Source organism: Mobula birostris, unplaced genomic scaffold, assembly GCF_030028105.1.
Source record: "Mobula birostris isolate sMobBir1 unplaced genomic scaffold, sMobBir1.hap1 scaffold_2211, whole genome shotgun sequence".
NCBI classification, from domain to species: Eukaryota; Metazoa; Chordata; class Chondrichthyes; order Myliobatiformes; family Myliobatidae; genus Mobula; species Mobula birostris.
In genome coordinates, this window is record NW_027275259.1 from 1 (window position 1) to 17,660 (window position 17,660).

Consider the following 17,660-nt stretch of genomic DNA (forward strand, 5'->3'; position numbering starts at 1 on the left):
TGTTGTTTATTGGTTTTGTCTACCTGATATTGGATGATATGTTTGTGTACAGATGACATTTGATGATAATTCATATACTGACCATCATCTGGGTGGAAATTGGGTTCAGTGTCACTGTATGTTGTTCAGTTTGATTTCTCTTGCACTTAAGGCTCCTATTCAATCTTTGCAACCTTGTCACCTTAAGTGTACTCTTCGCCCTCAGCCCCGGGCAGTAAAACTGTGTACGTTCATCCTTTCTGTACCTAGTCACCCCTACTGGGGCAAAGACCGCCGACAGTAGCCCACCAGATCTCCCTGTCCCGGGCCAGCCCTTCAAGCTGTTCCCCAGACACAGCCCATCTTCGAAGATCTGTCCTCTCCAAGGTTCAGTAGGTTCAATTTAACGTTAGAGAATGTGTACGGTATCCAACCTGAAATTCTTACTCTTCACAGACATCCGCGAAACAAGAAACCCCACAGCATGAACGACATAACCATCAGAACCCCAAAGCCCCCACGCCCCCTCCCACACACAAGCAGCAGCAGAAGCTCTTTCATCTTCCCCCCCCCCCCCCCACAAACATGCAAGCCCCCAAAGAGCCTGGAGCCCATCAAAAACTGCAGTCCGCAACCCAACACCGGTATCTCAGCCAGGCTCTCTCTCTCTCCATCGAGGGAGAAAGAGGTCGCTCCTGCAACAGCGAGAGGGGGGAACCAGCTGTTCCAACATTTCAGTCTTCTGCGTCCCTTCTCCGAGCACCCCCGCCCCCCCCACCACCCGGTCCCGGGGTCTGACAGGTTCTCTCTCCCCTTCGAGAGAGAGGGAGAGAACAATCGCTCGTCTACAGGGGCCCTCGTCCCACAGCAGTCTTTGGAGCTTCTGTTGCCGTTTCCGTAGCTCTGGGTTTTTAAGGGGCGGAGTCGCTCACCCCAAAGTCCAACCCTCCCTTCCGCAGCCGGGTTTGGCAGAATTAGATTAGATTATGAGAACACTCAGTCCTCGTTTATTGTCATTTAGAAATGCATGCATGCATTAAGAAATAATACAATGTTCCTCCAGAGTGATATCACAGAAAAACAGGACAAACCAAAGACTAACACTGACAGAGCCACATAATTATAACATATAGTTACAGCAGAGCAAAGCAATGCCATAGTTTGATAAAGAGCAGACCATGGGCACAGTAAAAAAAAGTCTCAAAGTCCTGATCGACTCCCGAGTCCCCGATAGCAGGCGGCAAAAGGGAGAAACTCCCTGCCATAAACCTCCAGACACCGTCATCTTGCCGATGCCTTGGAAGCAGCCGACCACAGCCAACACTGAGTCCACCCATCTGAAAACTTCGAGCCTCCGACCAGCCCCTCCGATACAGCCTCCCGAGCGCCATCCTCTGCCGAGCGCCTTCGACCTCGCCCCGGCCGCCGAAACAAGCAAAGCCGAGGACTCGGGGCCTTCCCCTCCGGAGATTCCGGATCGCACAGTAGCAGCGGCAGCGAAGCGGGCATTTCAGAAGTTTCTCCAGATGTTCCTCCATACTCTCACGTCCGTCTCCATCAAATCAGGAATGTGCACGGTCCCCTACTTGACAGATAACAGACATCACCACCAGAGTGGCCGCACACGCTGCGTCGTGCTGCCATCTTCTCCTCCTCCTCATCCCATCTGCGCCCTTCACTACTTAAACTCCTCTGCAAGGTCTCCTCGGTCTCGTGCACATCAGCAAATTAGAAGGCCCGACCTGCTCGACCCCTCTCTATAACTCAGTCCTTCGAGTCCCGGAAACATCCTGGTAATTCTTCCCTGCTCCCAGGACAACACATCGATGCACCAGCAGGCTGCATTTGGAGAATTCTGAGCAGTTTTAATCCCATGCCTAAGAAAGGACATCCTGGCCTTGGAGAGGGTCCAGAGGAGGTTCATGGGAATGATCCTGGCAATGAAAGAGTTAACATACAGCACTGAGCAAAAGGCTTGCAAGTTTGTACGTTCTCCCCGTGACCGCATGTGTTTCCTCCAGGTGCTCTGGTTTCCTCCCACAATCCAAAGACGTACTGGTTCGTAGGCAAATCAGGCATTGTAAGCTGTCCTGTGATGAGGCTGGGGTTAAATACAGTTCTGTGCAAAAGTTTTAGGCACATATATATAACGAGGGTGCCTAAGATTTTTACACAGTACTGTAGTAATTTTATGTATTGCACTGTACTGCTGCCACAAATAAAACACATTTCATGACGTATGTGAGTGGTGATAAACCTGATTCTGATATGGGAGTTGGAAGGGGACAGGGAGAGGGGAATCATGGTTGGGAGAAGGGGAAGGGAGAGGGGAGGGAGCTGGAATCACCAGGGAGACATTCTCTAATGATCAATAAACCAATTCTTTGAAATGCTATCTCAGGGCAGGGTGTGTGCCATCCCCTGCCTGTTCTCTGCCACCTGTCCCTCACCCCTCCTGCAGGCGCTCCACCCTCACCATTACCAACAGCCTTTGCTCCCGCCAGATTTACAAACGCGCTCTCCGCTCCGCATTGACAAGTGCAGTACTGTGTGAAAGTCCTGGGCACCTTGGATTGCACTTGTATGTGAAGTGTTCGATGGCTCTGGGCCTGTACTCACTGAGTTCAGAAGAACGGGGTGGGGGGGGGGGAATCTCATTGAAACCAATCAAATACCAAAAGGCCTAGAATGGAGGGGATTTCCTCCGGTGGGGGAGTCTCGGACCAGAGGGCACAAACTCAAAAATAGAGGACTTTAGAACAGAGGTGTGAAGGAATTTCTTTAGCCACAGGGTGGTGAATCTGTGAAATTCATTGATTAGTAAGATTGTCAAAGGGTACAGAAAGAAGACAGGGGAATGGAGTTGAGATGGATAAAAAAAATCAGCCATGATGGATTGGTGGAGCACTCAATGGGCTGAATGGCCTGATTCTGCTCCTATATCTTGTGGTCTGAGCAAGTGCGGCTTCCGCAATGTCTTGTCCAACTGCAACATAACCTCCCAATGTCTGTACTCAGTTCCCAGACCAACGAAGGCCAGCGTGCCAAACTCCATCCTCACCCTGACTACCTGTGTCACAATCTTCAGGGCACTGTGTACTCGTATCCCACCTCCCCCACCCCACCCTCCCACGCCCGGTCCTTCTGTTCCACAATGATGTAGCAGATATAACCATGAAGTGGCAGATATTGGAGGGGTCTTGATTTCGAGGCTGGGACAAGGAAGATGAAAATGGGGCAATAAAGATGAGAGGAGTTTGGGTTTAAGGACATAATCTCCAAACAACACACAAGATGGTGAAGGAACTCAGAAAGTCAGGAGCTGTCGATGGAGGGAAATGGACAGTCGACATTTCAGGCTGAGTCCCTTCAGTGGGACTTTAAAGAAAGATGAAGATTAACTTGATTTGTCACACGTATATCGAAACATTCGGTGAAATGTGTCATTTGCGTTAAATAGAATCTGTAGGAACGTGCTAGAGGCAGCCCCACACGTATCACCACCCTTCAGCACGCACATAGCGTGCTCACAACTGAAAGTTTAAAGTAAATTTTATCGTCAAAGTAAATATCTGTCACCATATACAACCCTGAGATTTATTTTCCTGTGGGCATACTCAGCAATAAGATAAACCAGAGTGCAGAAGACAACAAACTCTGCAAATGCAAATATAAATAAATAGCAATAAATGATGAGAATATTGAATAAAGAGTCCTTAAAGTGAGATCATTGGTCGTGGGAACATCGCAATGGGTAAGTGAAGTTATCTCCATTTGTTCAGGAGCCTGATGGTTGAGGGGTAATAACTGTTCCTGAACCTGTGATGCGAGTCGCGGGGCTCCTGTACCTCCTTTCTGATGGCAGCAGCGAGATGAGAGCATGGCCTGGGTGGTGGGGATCTCTGATGATGGATGCTGTTTCCCGACGACAGCGTTTCATGTGGATGTGCTCTGTGGTTGGGAGGGTTTTTACCCGTGATGTACGAGGCCAAATCCACCACCTTTTTTAGGATTTTACGTCCAAAGGCATTCGTGATCGCATACCAGGCCAGTCTGCACACTTTCCACCACGCATCTCCAGACGTTTGCCAAGGTTTTTGATGACATGCTGAATCTCCGCAGACTCCTGACCAAGCAGAGGCTTTGTCCTGCTTTCTTTGCAATTGCATTTATATGATGGGACCGGGACAGGTCCTCTGACATGGTGACCCTCAGGAATTTAAAGCTGCTGACCCTCTTCACCTCTGATCCTCCGATGAGGACAGGTTCATGAACCTCTGGTTTCCCCCTCCTGAAGTCTACGATCACTGACCCTAACTCTATCTGGCGCTCCTTTGGGCTGCGGGGAGAGCATGCAAACTCCTTCCGGGCAGCGATGGGAATCGAACCCTGATCGGTGATCGCTGCCACTGTAAAGCGTTGTGCTAACCGCTAAGGTACCATTCCAGGATTGGGGACTCAAGAGCTCCAGAGGATAGGCTTAAGATGAGAATAAGGAAGGACTTGATAGGAATGTAGTACATAGAACATTCCACAACAGGCCCTTCGGCCCGCAATGATGTACTGACCTTTTAACCTACTTCAAGATCAATCTAACCCTTCACTCCTGCAAAGCCCTCCATTTTTCTCCCATCGATGTGCTTATCTGAGTCTCTTAAATGTCCCTAATGTATCTGCTTCGACCATCACCCCTGACTCTGTCTGCATAAAAAAAATTACGCCTGACATCCACGCCATACTTTCTCCAAATCACCTTAAAATTAGATTCCAAGATTCAAAGTACATTTATTATCAAGGATTGCATGCAGTATACAACCTGAGATTTGTCTTCCCACAGACAGCCACGAAACAAAGGAATACCTTGGATCCCGTTCAAAGAAAAACGTCAAACACCCAACGCGTGGATTTGGGGAAAAGAGGACAAATTGCGCTAATGGCAAAAAGGAATCTACTAACACAGTATTTGGACTGTGGGAGGACACCAGTGCACCCAGAGAAACTCCACGCTGTCACAGAGAGAGTGTACAAACTCCTTACAGGGGAAGCCGGAATTGAACTCCCAACGCACTGAGCTGTAATAACGGTGCCCATAGAGACTGCTGGAGGGTTTCCAACACTGTACACAAAGACTGACATACCATAGGATTTACTACGGCCCGGGGCGTTCTGGAGTTCGAAGTTCAATCCCAGCATCCTCTGCAAGGAGTCTCTGTACGTCCTCCCCGTGGAATGCCTGGGTTTTCCCTGAGTGCTCCGGTTTCCAACCATGGTCCAAAGAAGGTTAATCGGTCATGGTAAACTGTCCCCTGATTAGGTTAGCGTTAAGTCGGGGTTGTGGGTTTGCTGAGGCAGTGCAGTTTGGAGGGCTGGAAGGGATGGCGAGATGGAGTTTGTGACAGACTACGCAGAATTGGCCAGGCTGTATGATCTAACTTGCATCTGTGTGTGTGTCTCTCTCTCTCTCTCTCTGCAGACAGCAAGGCCATTGTTGATGGCAATTTGAAGCTGATCCTGGGGTTGATATGGACCCTCATCCTGCACTACTCCATCTCCATGCCTGTGTGGGACGAGGAGGACGACGAGGCAAAGAAGCAGACGCCCAAGCAGCGCCTGCTCGGCTGGATCCAGAACAAGCTGCCAGACATGCCCATCACCAACTTCAGCCGCGACTGGCAGTCGGGCAAGGCTCTAGGCGCCTTGGTGGACAGCTGCGCTCCCGGTAAGGACCCCACCGCGGGAGAACCCATAGAAACGGTGTTCTGGGCCCGTTACCTGAGAAAGGGCGTGCTGGCGTTGGAGAGGGTCCAGAGGAGGCTCATGAGAATGATCCCGGGAATGAAAGGTTTAACGTATGAGGAGTGTTTGATGGCTCTGTGCCTGTACTCGCTGGAGTTTAGAAGAATGAGGGAGGATCTCAAAGAAACTAGTCGAATATTGAAAGGCCTAGGAGAGGATGCTTCATGCAGTCGGGGAGACTAGGACCAGAGGGCACAGCCTCAGAATAGAGGGGCATCCCTTTAGAACAGAGACGAGGAAAAAAATTATCTAGGAGCAGAGAATGTGTGGAATTCATTGCCACAGACAGCTGTGGAGGCCAAGCCATTGGGTATATTTAAAACTGAGGTAGATAGGTTATTGATTAGTCAGGGCGTCAGAAGTTACAGGGAGAAGATGGGGAATGGGACTGAGTGGAATGGTCAGCCATGATGGGCCAGTCAGACTGGATGGGCCAAAGGGCCAAATTCGGTTCTATGTGCAATATAACGTGGCAGCTTTATAAAGCTCTGTGTAGGCCACGTTTGGAGTATCGCATACCGTTGTGGTCACTCCACTATAGGGAGGATGTTGAGATTGTGCAGAGGGTCGCCAGGGCGCTGCCTGGTTCAGAGGGCGTGAGTGAAGATGAGAGGCTGGATAATGCTGGTTTGTTCTCTCTGCAGGGGCGGACGCTGAGGGGAGAGATCTGATAGAGGTGTGTGAGGTTACGAGAGGCAAGGATAGACAGTATCTGTTTCCCAGCGTTGACGTGTCTAACACCAGAGGCCTTGCATTTACAGCGAGAGGGTGTAAGTTTGGGGGCAATGTGTGAGGGGGCAAGTTTTTAGGCAGTGTGGTGGGTACCTAGAATGTGCAGCCAAGGGAGATGGTGGGGGCAGCGGCTTCTTTGATAGAAACATGGATGTCCATTGTGTAGGCAGAAGAGATTAGTTTAGTTGGGTGCCTGGTTACTAATATAATTAGCTCGGTACGACATTGTGGGCCGAAGGCTCTGTTCCTGTGTCTTATGGTCTTGTTGGGACGGTCGGATGTGCCGTTAATCTGAGGTAGGCTGGCGTGGCTCCCTGCCACTACGTGACTTGTGGCTGTTAAGCGTCTGCAATGACTAACCCCAACGCCTGCGTGGTTTTCCTTTGGCAAAAGTGCACGTTGCAGTTTCCATAGAAACTCAAACTGAAACCCCCCCCACCCCACCCCATCCCGGGCAGCTCGGTGGAGAGAACGGGTTAACGCCTGGGCTCTGTGACTTCTGTCAGAGGGAGAGGTGGGGTCCTGAGTCCCTTAACTGCCTTTTCCCTGTGTGTGTCTCACTCGCGCTCTCTCTCACTCGCGCTCTCTCTCACTCGCGCTCTCTCTCACTCGCGCTCTCTCTCACTCGCGCTCTCTCTCACTCGCGCTCTCTCTCACTCGCGCTCTCTCTCACTCGCGCTCTCTCTCACTCGCGCTCTCTCTCTCGCTCTCTCGCTCTCTCGCTCTCTCACTCTCTCACCCTCTCCCACTCTTTCTTCCACTACTCTCTTTCTCACACTCTCACTCTCTCACACATTCTCTCCTACTCTCTCTCCCTGTGTGTGTCTCACTCGCGCTCTCTCTCACTCGCGCTCTCTCTCACTCGCGCTCTCTCTCACTCGCGCTCTCTCTCACTCGCGCTCTCTCTCACGCTCTCTCTCACGCTCTCTCGCTCTCTCACTCTCTCACCCTCTCCCACTCTTTCTTCCACTACTCTCTTTCTCACACTCTCACTCTCTCACACATTCTCTCCTACTCTCTCTCCCTGTGTGTGTCTCACTCGCGCTCTCTCTCGCTCTCTCACCCTCTCCCACTCTTTCTTCCACTACTCTCTTTCTCACACTCTCTCACTCTCTCACACATTCTCTCCTACTCTCTCTCCCACTACTCTCTCACACTCTGTCTCTCTCCCTCTCTCTGTACCTCCCTCGCCCACACAGATGCAGTCTGACCCTTTGGGAGTTGCCAGTGGGTTTGGCTTTTTATTTCAGACATGCACCATCTGCAGTCCTTGTGCTGGCGAGCTCGATGTTGTCCATGTCTGGAGTTGTGTGTGTTTCAGAGAGAGAGTCTGTGTGTGTGTGTGTGTGTGTGTGTGTGTGTGTGCGTGTGTGTGTGTGTGTGTGACCCCTATCACCCAGCTCATGTTCTTTTCTCATAATCATCAGGCTCCTGAACGAGTGTGGATAACTTCACTCAGCCCAACACTGAACTGATTCCACAACCTACACACTTTCTCAAGGACTCTGCGATGATTGTTTTCAGTATGATTCATTATTTGCACAGTTTGTCTTTAAAAGATTACAAGAAGGTTCCCTGCTATCTTTCACATGCATATCGAAACATGCAGAGGAACGTGGAGTTTTGCATCCACGACCAGCACAGGGGTGCGCTGAGGGGTGCCCGCAAGTGTCACCACGCTTCCAGTGCCAACACAGCATGCCCACCACTCGCTAACCCCAACCCGTATGGGAGCCATCCGGAGGAACCTCATATGGTCACAGGGAGACCGTAAAACTCCTTACAGACAGCAGCAGGAATAGGATACTGATCACTGGTAGCATAGAACCGCTACGAAACCCTGTTGCCCCCACCCCATTGCACAGTCTTCAATGTATAGATTTTTGTAAATTCCATTGTACTTTGTTTTTTTCCTCTGACTGCCCGCAAGAAAACGAGTCTCAGGGTTGTATATGATATAGATGTACTTCGATAATAAATTTACTTTGAGCTTTGAAAGAGTTCAGAGAGTCGGTACGGGGCGTAGCGGTTATCTTAATGCTTTACAGCGCCAGCGACCCAGGTTCAATTCCCGCTAATGAATTTGTACGTTCTCCCTGTGGATCTGTGGGTTTCCTCCAGGTGCCCTGGTTTCCTCCCACAGTCCAAAGACCATGAAAGGTATCGGAGCAGAATTAGGCCATTTGGCCCATCGAGTCTGCTCCACCATTTCACCATGGCTGATCCATTTTCCCTCTCAACCTCAGGCTCCTGCCTTCTCCCCGTATCCCTTCACGCCCTGACCAATCAAGATTCTATCAACCTCTGCCTTAAATATACATAAAGACTTGGCCTCCTCAGCTGCCTGTGGCAACGAATTCCACAGATTTACCACTCTCTGGCTGAAGAATTTCCTGCTCATCTCCATTCCAAAAGGACGCCCTCTATTCTGAGGCTACGTCCTCTGGTGTTAGACTCTCCCTCCATGGGAAACATCCTCTCCACATCCACTCTATTGAGGCCTTGCATCATTCAATAGTTTTCAATGAGGTCAGCCCTCGTCCTTCTGAATTCCAGTGATGACAGGCTCAGATCCATCAAACGTTCCTCATATGATAAGCCCTTCAATCCCGGAATCATTTTTGTGAACCTCCTGTGAACCCTCTCCAGTTTCAGCACATCCTTTCTTAGATAAGCAGCGCAAAACTGCTGACAGTACTCCCAAGTGAGGCCTCACCAGTGCCTTATAAAGCCTCAGCATTACACCATTGCTTCTAGTCCTCTCGAAATGAATACTAATTCCCCCTCCCCCCCGGGGTAGAGAGAGCTACAAAGGGAGTCATGCAAGAAATGGGTGGTGTCGTAGACAGTGGAGAAGGTCATCAAAAATTGCACGGGGTGGGGGACCTTGATTATTGGGCAAATGGAGTTCAGTCCAGTTAAGGGCGAGGTGTTGCATTTTGGCGAGTCGACTCGAGCTGAGACCTTTCTAGTGAGCAACCGGGCCAAGGGAGTGTTGTGGAACGGAGGGACCTTGGAATTCAGTTACATCATTCCCTGAACTACGTCAAAGTATTATCAGAGTATGGATGTGTCACCATATACATTCACAGTAGAACAAAGAAACCAATCAGAAACGACACGCAAAGGCTGACAAACGGCCGATGTGGGAGAAAAAACAACAAAATGTGCAAACGCATTAAAAATTAAGTCATAAATCGTACTGAAGATGTAGAGTCCTTGAAAGTGAGTCTGTAGGTTGTGGAATCAGTTCAGAGTTGGGGTGAGGGAAGTGATCCACGCTGGTTCAGGAGCCTGATGGTTGAGGGGTAATAACTGTTCCTGAACCTGCTGGTGTGGGACCTGAGGCTCCTGTACCTCCTTCCCGATGTCAGCAGTGAGGAGCGCTGGGCTTGGGGGTGGGGGTTCTTGACCATGGACGCTGCTTTCCTGTGGCAGCACCCCCATGTAGACGTGCCCAGTGCTGGGGAGGGCTTTGCCTGTCACGGACTGGCCTGTGTCAATACACTTTTTTTTTTGCCTTTTCCATGGGATTCGCTGTTTCCGTACCAGGCCATGAAGCACCCAGTCAGGATTTTCAGGATGTTTTTGAATGGAAGGTAGTTCTACAAGATTGTCCAGCTGGGGGTGGGGGTGGGAATGGGGACAAGCTCCCACTACCTATTAAATGCTCCCAATGGCCTACATCTCAAACAGCCTCTGACAACCAAGTCCAGCTCCCGACCTTCACGTGCGGCTGCTAAGCCCGGTGGAACTGTCTCTACCAGCAAGAGAAGGGGGAAAGGCGCCTCAAAACCAGGCACTCCGGGCAGATCGGGCTCGTCAGCTGTGGTCAGCAACTTTCACTGCCTTGAGGCTACACCCACTCGTGGGGAAGGCTTCGGGAGTAAACCCCGAGGGAAAAATCCAGGGCTGGAGTCCCTACGGCAGTCTGACATTGAGTTCAGTGCCGACTGGCAACTCCTGTGCCAAACTGTATCGGTCCCTGCCGTACCTTTGGAGCGCGGAGGAGGGGGAGCCAGCTGCACGGGCAACAGCTTGCTCTGCATGTCGTGCGTCCTGCTTTGCGTGTCGACACGTTATCATAGGACTGCTCGGATCCAACATCCACGTACGACCTCGACCGACGGAGGGACCTTGACCTTCAGATACTGGGTTCGCTGAAGGTGGGGTCAGAGGTAGAGAGGGTGAAGAGTCTGCGTGATATGCCGGCCTTCATCAGTCAGGGCATTGAGGATTTGAGTTGGGACGTTATCTTGCAGTTATATGAAGTATTGGATCAAAATCAGGTTTATAATCACTGTCAGATGTCATGGTTTATTGTTCTGTGACAGAATTTGAAAAATCACTTAGTTATTATGAATAAATAAATTATGCTTCAATTTCCTGGATGTCAATGGCTCTGAGGATCTATCCTCGGCCTACATATCGATGCAGTTACAAAGAAGGCCTGACAGCAGCTATATTTCATCAGGAGTTGGAGGAGATTTGGTACGTCACCAAGGACTCCGGGAAGTTTCTACAGATATACGGTGGAGAGCACTCTGACTGGGTGCATTGCCATCTGGTGTGGGGGGTTGCCGGGATCGAGGTAAGCTGCAGAGAGTTGTGGACTCAGCCAGCTCCATATCATGGGCACCAGCCTCCCCAGCATCCAGAACATTCTTCAAGCGATGATGCCTCAAAAAGGCAACATCCTAAGGGCCCCATCACCCAGGTCATGCTCTCTTTCTCACTGTTACCGTCAGGAAGGAGGTACAGGAGCCTGAAGGCCCACACTCACTGATTCAGGAACAGCTCCTTCCCCTCCGCTGTCCGATCTCTGAGTGGCCCACGAACATCGCCTCACTGTTATTCTCCCTTTTTCCACCGTTAATTTTCTTAAATGCTGCAATTGTGCCACAGTACAGCACACTTTGTGGCATACTTCAGTCGTGATAAACGTGAATCTGGCGGGAGAGCAAAAACAGTGACATTGTGTTCACGGGCCGTTCAGAAACCGGAGGACAGGGGTTTTGAGATGAGAGGGGAAAGATTTCGAAGCGAGCTCATTGAGAGGGTGGAGGGTGCGTGAAAAGAGCTGCCAGAGGAAGTGGTGAAGGCAGGTACAATAACATTTAGAAACACTCAGAGAGGCACGTGGATAAGAGAGGTTTGGGCCAGACAAAGCAAACAGGACTATCACTCAGTGAGTCTGAGCTAGTGGGTTGGAAGGTGAGAATTGGGCTTGTTTGGTGTTGTTGTCTTCTTATTGGTGACCCTTGCACATTTTAAACTCAGAAGTACTCGTCTGGACTGGGGCTGAGGCTGACGGGCCATGGGCTTGGAGCTGGGTGGGAGGTGGCCCAGTGTTTCCGGGACCCGACCGTCATGGCTTCCTTTTCCCTCTTTGCAGGCCTGTGCCCTGACTGGGAGACCTGGGATGGGACGAGACCCGTGGACAACGCCCGAGAGGCAATGCAACAGGCTGACGACTGGCTGGGCATTCCCCAGGTAGGCCGTGATACTCGTCGGGAGTGGCAGGGCCAGGGTTCATACTCGACACCCTGACTGCCATGAGGGCAAGCGTGCCATGTGCCTTCTCTACCTCCTGCTTGCTCTGGGGCGACAATCGGGGAGCTGTGGGCTTGGATCTTGATTTTCCTTTGCCGATCAGTGCTCCTCAAGACACTGTGCATGCCCTCTGGCATTTGAACTGTTGTTGTTGATCACCCCACGCTTCAGAACATAAAGCTTAGAACGACACCGCGCACTACAGGCCCTTCGGCCCACAGTGCTGTGCTGTCCCTTTAACCTACACTAGGATCAGTCCTACCCTTGCCTCCGACAAGCTGTTATTCCTCAGGTAGGCCCAGGTGTTCGTCGGATCAGACTGGGGACTCCAAAGGGTGCAAGTTTGGGCACGGCGGGGCCGGGGATGTAGACCGCGACAACACAGGAGCAATGTCTGTGCCGAATTAAACCAAAATATTCCTGCCAGCTCGCGATCTGTACCCCTGCGCTCCTGCATGTTCACGTATCCACCAGCCTCTTTAACACTGAAAATAGAAAATTACAGCACAGCACAGTGTCGTGTTGACCTTTTAACCTGCTCCAAGATCAATCTAACCCTTCCCTCCTGCATAACCCTCCATTTTTCCATCACCTGTGGCCCTATCTGAGTCTCTTAGATGTCCCTGATGTATCTGCCTCTACCATAACCCCTGGCGGGATGTTCCACACACCCATCGCTCTCTGTGTAAGCAAAAAAAAAAAATGTTGCCCCACACATCTCCTTTGAACTTACCCCCTCTCACTGGAAATGCCCCCAATGTTAGATTTTTCAACCCTGGGAATATGACTCTTGTCTGTCCAATTTGTCTATGGCTCTCATAGTATTACAAACTTCTATCAGGCCTCCCTCGGCCTCCGGCACTCCAGAGAAACCAGCCCACGTCCGTCCATCCTCTCACGCTCTCTAATCCAGGCAGCATCCTGGTGAACCTCTTCTGCACCCTCTCCAGAGCACACCCACCCCGTCATGGAGTTTCACAAGGCGGCAGCGTAACCTCCTGACTCTCTAACGCAGGTCGTCGACTAATCGGGCCCAGCACGCCATACGCCCGGGGGATTCCGCAGGTGCGCCGCGCCCCGTCCGCCACAGCGGGCGTGATATCTCCGCTGGACGCCCATTTCATTTCTTCTCCCCATTCCCATTCCAACACGGCCTCCTCCGCTGACACAGTGAGGCCAATCCCAGGCTGGAGGGGCAACCCCTCGTGTTCCGCCTGGGTGGCCTCCAACCTGCCGGCGTAAAAATCGATTTCTCTGAAGTCTGGTAACTTCTCCGCCCCTCCCTCTCTATCTTTTTCCAATCCCCTTTCTGGTTCCTGTCGTACCCTGTCTCGGTTCCTTACCCCGCCCGCCTTCTCTTTCTGCTCCCTCTCCTGTTTGCCGATGAACGCACGTGCTGACCCTTGCAGCTCTTCGAGGCACACCGCCCCGGTAACCCTGGTCAAACCCGACAAACCCTAACCTAATCACAGGACAATTTCCAACGACCAGCCAGCCTACCCGGTACGTCTGTGGATTGTGGAGGGAACCTGGACAACCCAGAGAAAACCACGGCTGTACGGAGATTCCTTTCGGAACGGCGCCGGAAGTAAACTCCAAACTGTGGGACACTCCGCGCTGTCATGGCACTGCACTACCCACGGCGCTCAATCGGATTCCTCCTTCTTCAGCTCTTCGCCGGTTCCACCTATCCCCTCCCAGCTTCTTACTTCACCCTGCCTCCCCCCCCCACCTGCCAACTAATACTCCTTCCCCCTCCCCCCAGCACCTTATTCCAGCTTCTGCCCCCCCACCCTTCCCTTCCAAAGAGAGTCCTAAAAAATATTCTCGGGCCAAAACTTCAACTGATTACTTCCCCTCCATAGATGCTGCCCGACCTGCTGAGTTCCTCCGGCATTTTGTGTGTGAGCTCGTCGCACACCGTCTTTGCCACCCAATCAATCTGTGCAGTGGTTTCCTAAAAATTTTCTCCCTTCTCTCCCTTTCTCCCTCTCCAACCCCCTCAGGTTATCACCCCCGAGGAAATTCTGGACCCCAACGTGGACGAGCATTCCGTCATGACCTACCTGTCGCAGTTTCCCAAAGCCAAGCTCAAACCGGGGGCTCCCCTTCGGCCAAAACTCAATCCAAAAAAAGCCAGAGCCTATGGACCAGGTCTGTCTTCGCCGCGGGTTTGTAGAATTGTCTTCGTTAGCTGCCGAACTTACTGAAAATATGCCGACTGTCTTTCAAATTATTATTCCCATTTTGTTTGTTTTTTTAAAATTATGATTAATATTATTTCTTATTATTGTAATTTACTTTTTTCTCAGCTCCAGCTAGTAAAACCTCAGTTTAGCATAGCCAAATACGCTCATTTCTGAATTGCTAGGAACTTTCAGACTATCCTAGTGATGTACAGTATTGTGGCTTTCTGCAGACTTACATAAGTATTGCTGTGTTGCCCTAAATGTTTAACGCTATTGTGTTATGACTTTGGGATGATACTATTTGTAGATATTACTATTGGGACAATGTATTCCCTGTTCATGTTCCATAGTCTTTCAATTTCCTTTTTTCATTCAGCATATTTCTGGCGTTTTTCACTTATTGATTTCTGTAAGTTATGTGTGTTTGGAATGGCTATATCTATTAAGCAAGTTGTTTTTGTTTGCTTATCCTGTACCATTATATCCAGACAGTTGTTCAGGATTGTCCTATCAGTAATGACAGATCAGTCCTAATATAAATTGTAGGAATCTGATTCTAAAACTTTATAGTAAGGTATGATGTCTTTTATGAGTTTGTATTTTTAAACAAGATTTTGCTGAACGATGTTTGCCAATTGATTGTGCCTGTGTAGGTAATCAGATTGAGTTAAACTGCTACAGAATCCTGTAATATGTTGGATTGTTTCTGGTTTCTCTTGGCATTTTCTGCATTGATCGTCTTGAATTTGTTGGTCCTTTTATTATGTATTTTTGATATTTTTTTGTGTTAACTGCCTGGTCCTGTATTGTCACAAGGACCCCTTCTGGTTCTGGGAAGAGGTCTCCAACTCTGAGCCAGGAGTTCGCCGCTTCCTTGGCTATTTCTAGTCTGCTCAGATCGTGGGGTTGTCTTCCATGGAGGGTCATGCCCTTCCATTGGTTAACTTTTTCTTCAATAGTGATAATGTCCTCATTTTTCCGGGTTGTGCTTTCAGATAACTTTAGTGCTGTGTACTTCTTATTAGAATTGGTTGTGCTTGCCCTAAACCTTATCATTATTTTTGCTTTTTATTAATATTAATTTTTTAATTTTCTCTCTCTTTCCCCTCCCCTCCTCAATTCTCAGGCATCGAACCAACTGGGAATGTGGTGATGAGGAAGGCGGAATTCACCGTGGAGACGGTGAGCGCCGGGCTCGGTGAGGTGCTGGTTTACGTTGAAGACCCTGCGGGTCATCGTGAGGAGGTGAGGTACCATCCCTCCTCCCCCACCCCTTTGATTCTACCCCTCGGATCTTGTCACGCATCAGCGAAGTAATGTTGGCCATGGCAGGTGGGGGGATTGGGAGGACTGGATTCTGCGGGATCTGTTCGAAAGGGAGAGCTCTGGCTACAATAATGATGACAACCTGACTTAATGTACTTCATATATCAAATTTCATTGGGGGGGGTGAAGGGTGAGTTGTGGACTGTGGACCATGAAATTTCTATTCTGATGAAAGTCTTCAGATTGTATCCATGCATGCACTTTAAGAATTTTTGTCCATTCAACAATGGACATATTTATTTACTTCGCTTGAAAAATATAATTTTAGTCCGATATTTATATCTTGGATTAAATTAATATATCTTACTCCTTTGGCGTCGGTGCTTACCAATAATCAAAGATCTCTTTCGCGGCACCAGGCAAGGTCGTCCCGTTAGTCCACTGTTATTTGATATTGCTTTGCCATTGTTATTTGAGAATCAACTAATATATTTGGTATCACCCGGGGGAATGAAATACATAACTTATCACTATATGCTGATGATTTATTACTATATACCTCTCACCCCAAAAAATCTATTCCGGCAGTAATATCCTTGCTTGATCAGTTTAGTAATTTTTTCTGGCTACAAATTGAACCTTAATAACAGCGGACTCTTCCCTTTAAATATACAGGTTCCAATTTATAGATGTTCACCATTCAGAATGGTTACTGATTACTTATCTGGGTGTTAAAATTACTAAGAAACATAAGGATTTATTTAAGCATAATTTTTAACCTTTAATTGATCAGGTTAAACAATTGTTTATTAAATAGTCCCCGTTGTTTCTATCAATGCTTGGTCGAATTAATGCTATTAAGATGATTGTCCTACCTAAATTTTTATACTTGTTTCAAGCATTACCAATTTTCATTTCTAAATCCTGTTTTGATACTTTAAATTCTAAAATTTCTTCATATATATGGCAAAATAAAAATCCTAGATTAAGTAAAAAATATTTACAGAAGTCTAAAAAGGATGGTGGTTTAGCATTGCTGAATTTTAGATTTTACTATTGGGCAATTAATATTTGATGTTTAATATTTTGGACACAAGATTTGGATATAACTTTATGCCCACAATGGGTAAACCTGGAATGTAAATCCGTGCAAGGGTTTTCTCTGACTTCCATTTTAGGGATTCCTCTTCCACTTGTTCTTTCTAAATTAAATAAACAAATGGTTAATCCAATAATTAAACATACACTATGAATATGGTTTCAATTTCGTAAATTTTCTGGTTTGAACCAATTTATTTTATCTCGCCCTATTATATCTAACTTTTTCTTTCAACCATCTGTTACAGATCAAGCTTTTTTGGTACGGAAAATGAGGGGTATATTAAGCTTTCGTGATTTAGTTTTGGATAAATGTTTTATGTCTTTTGAACAGTTATCCAATAAATATAATTTGCCAAGATCTCATTTTTTTTTCAGATGTTTACAAATTAGAAACTTTTTAAATACTAAGCTACCTACATTTCCAACTTCAGATCCATTTGATATCACGGAAAAAAAATTAGATTTAAATCCTTATCAGAAGGGTTTAATAGCAATCATTTATGATTTGATTATGAAAATCCATTCCGGTATTTCTGATAAAATTAAGACTGAATGGGAAAGGGAACTTCAACTTTACTTACCTACAGAAAAATGGGGAAAAGAATTTCAATTAGTTAACATGTCCTCTTTATGTGCTAAACATATATTGATACAATTTAAGGTGGTACATAGGGCTCATATGTCTAAAGATAAATTAGCTCATTTTTATTCTCATATAAGCCCTATTTGTGATAAGTGGCATTCTGAATTTGCTTCCTTGACTCATATGTTTTGGTCTTGCCCTTTTTTGGATAAATATAGGAAAGATACCTTTGATATTATTTCTACAGTTTTGTGTATTGATTTACAACCTCACCCATTACTGCAATTTTTGGGTTACCACTGATGAAAGATAGTTACTCATCCCCCTCAGCCTGTCGGATGATTGCATTCCTTACATTACTGGCTAGAAGATCTATCTTATTGAATTGGAAAGAGCTCAACCCTCCTACTACATTTCAAACCATATCTTGGTTAAGTTTAGAGAGAATCAGAAGTGGCACA

The 17,660-nt window shown here is 48.1% G+C and overlaps 1 protein-coding gene across 1 annotated transcript in view; it reads left to right on the forward strand.

Moving 5' to 3' along the window:
- The first annotated feature begins 5,451 nt into the window (after positions 1–5,451).
- Positions 5,452–17,660, forward strand: part of LOC140192704 (filamin-A-like) — a 57,763-nt gene continuing 45,554 nt past the window's right edge. Inside the window, exons 1-4 of the mRNA XM_072250221.1 lie at positions 5,452–5,698; positions 11,903–12,000; positions 14,067–14,214; positions 15,376–15,494. Coding sequence (XP_072106322.1) covers positions 5,533–5,698; positions 11,903–12,000; positions 14,067–14,214; positions 15,376–15,494 — 531 coding nt within the window. The 5' untranslated portion in view covers positions 5,452–5,532. The remainder of the gene's footprint in view (positions 5,699–11,902; positions 12,001–14,066; positions 14,215–15,375; positions 15,495–17,660) is intronic.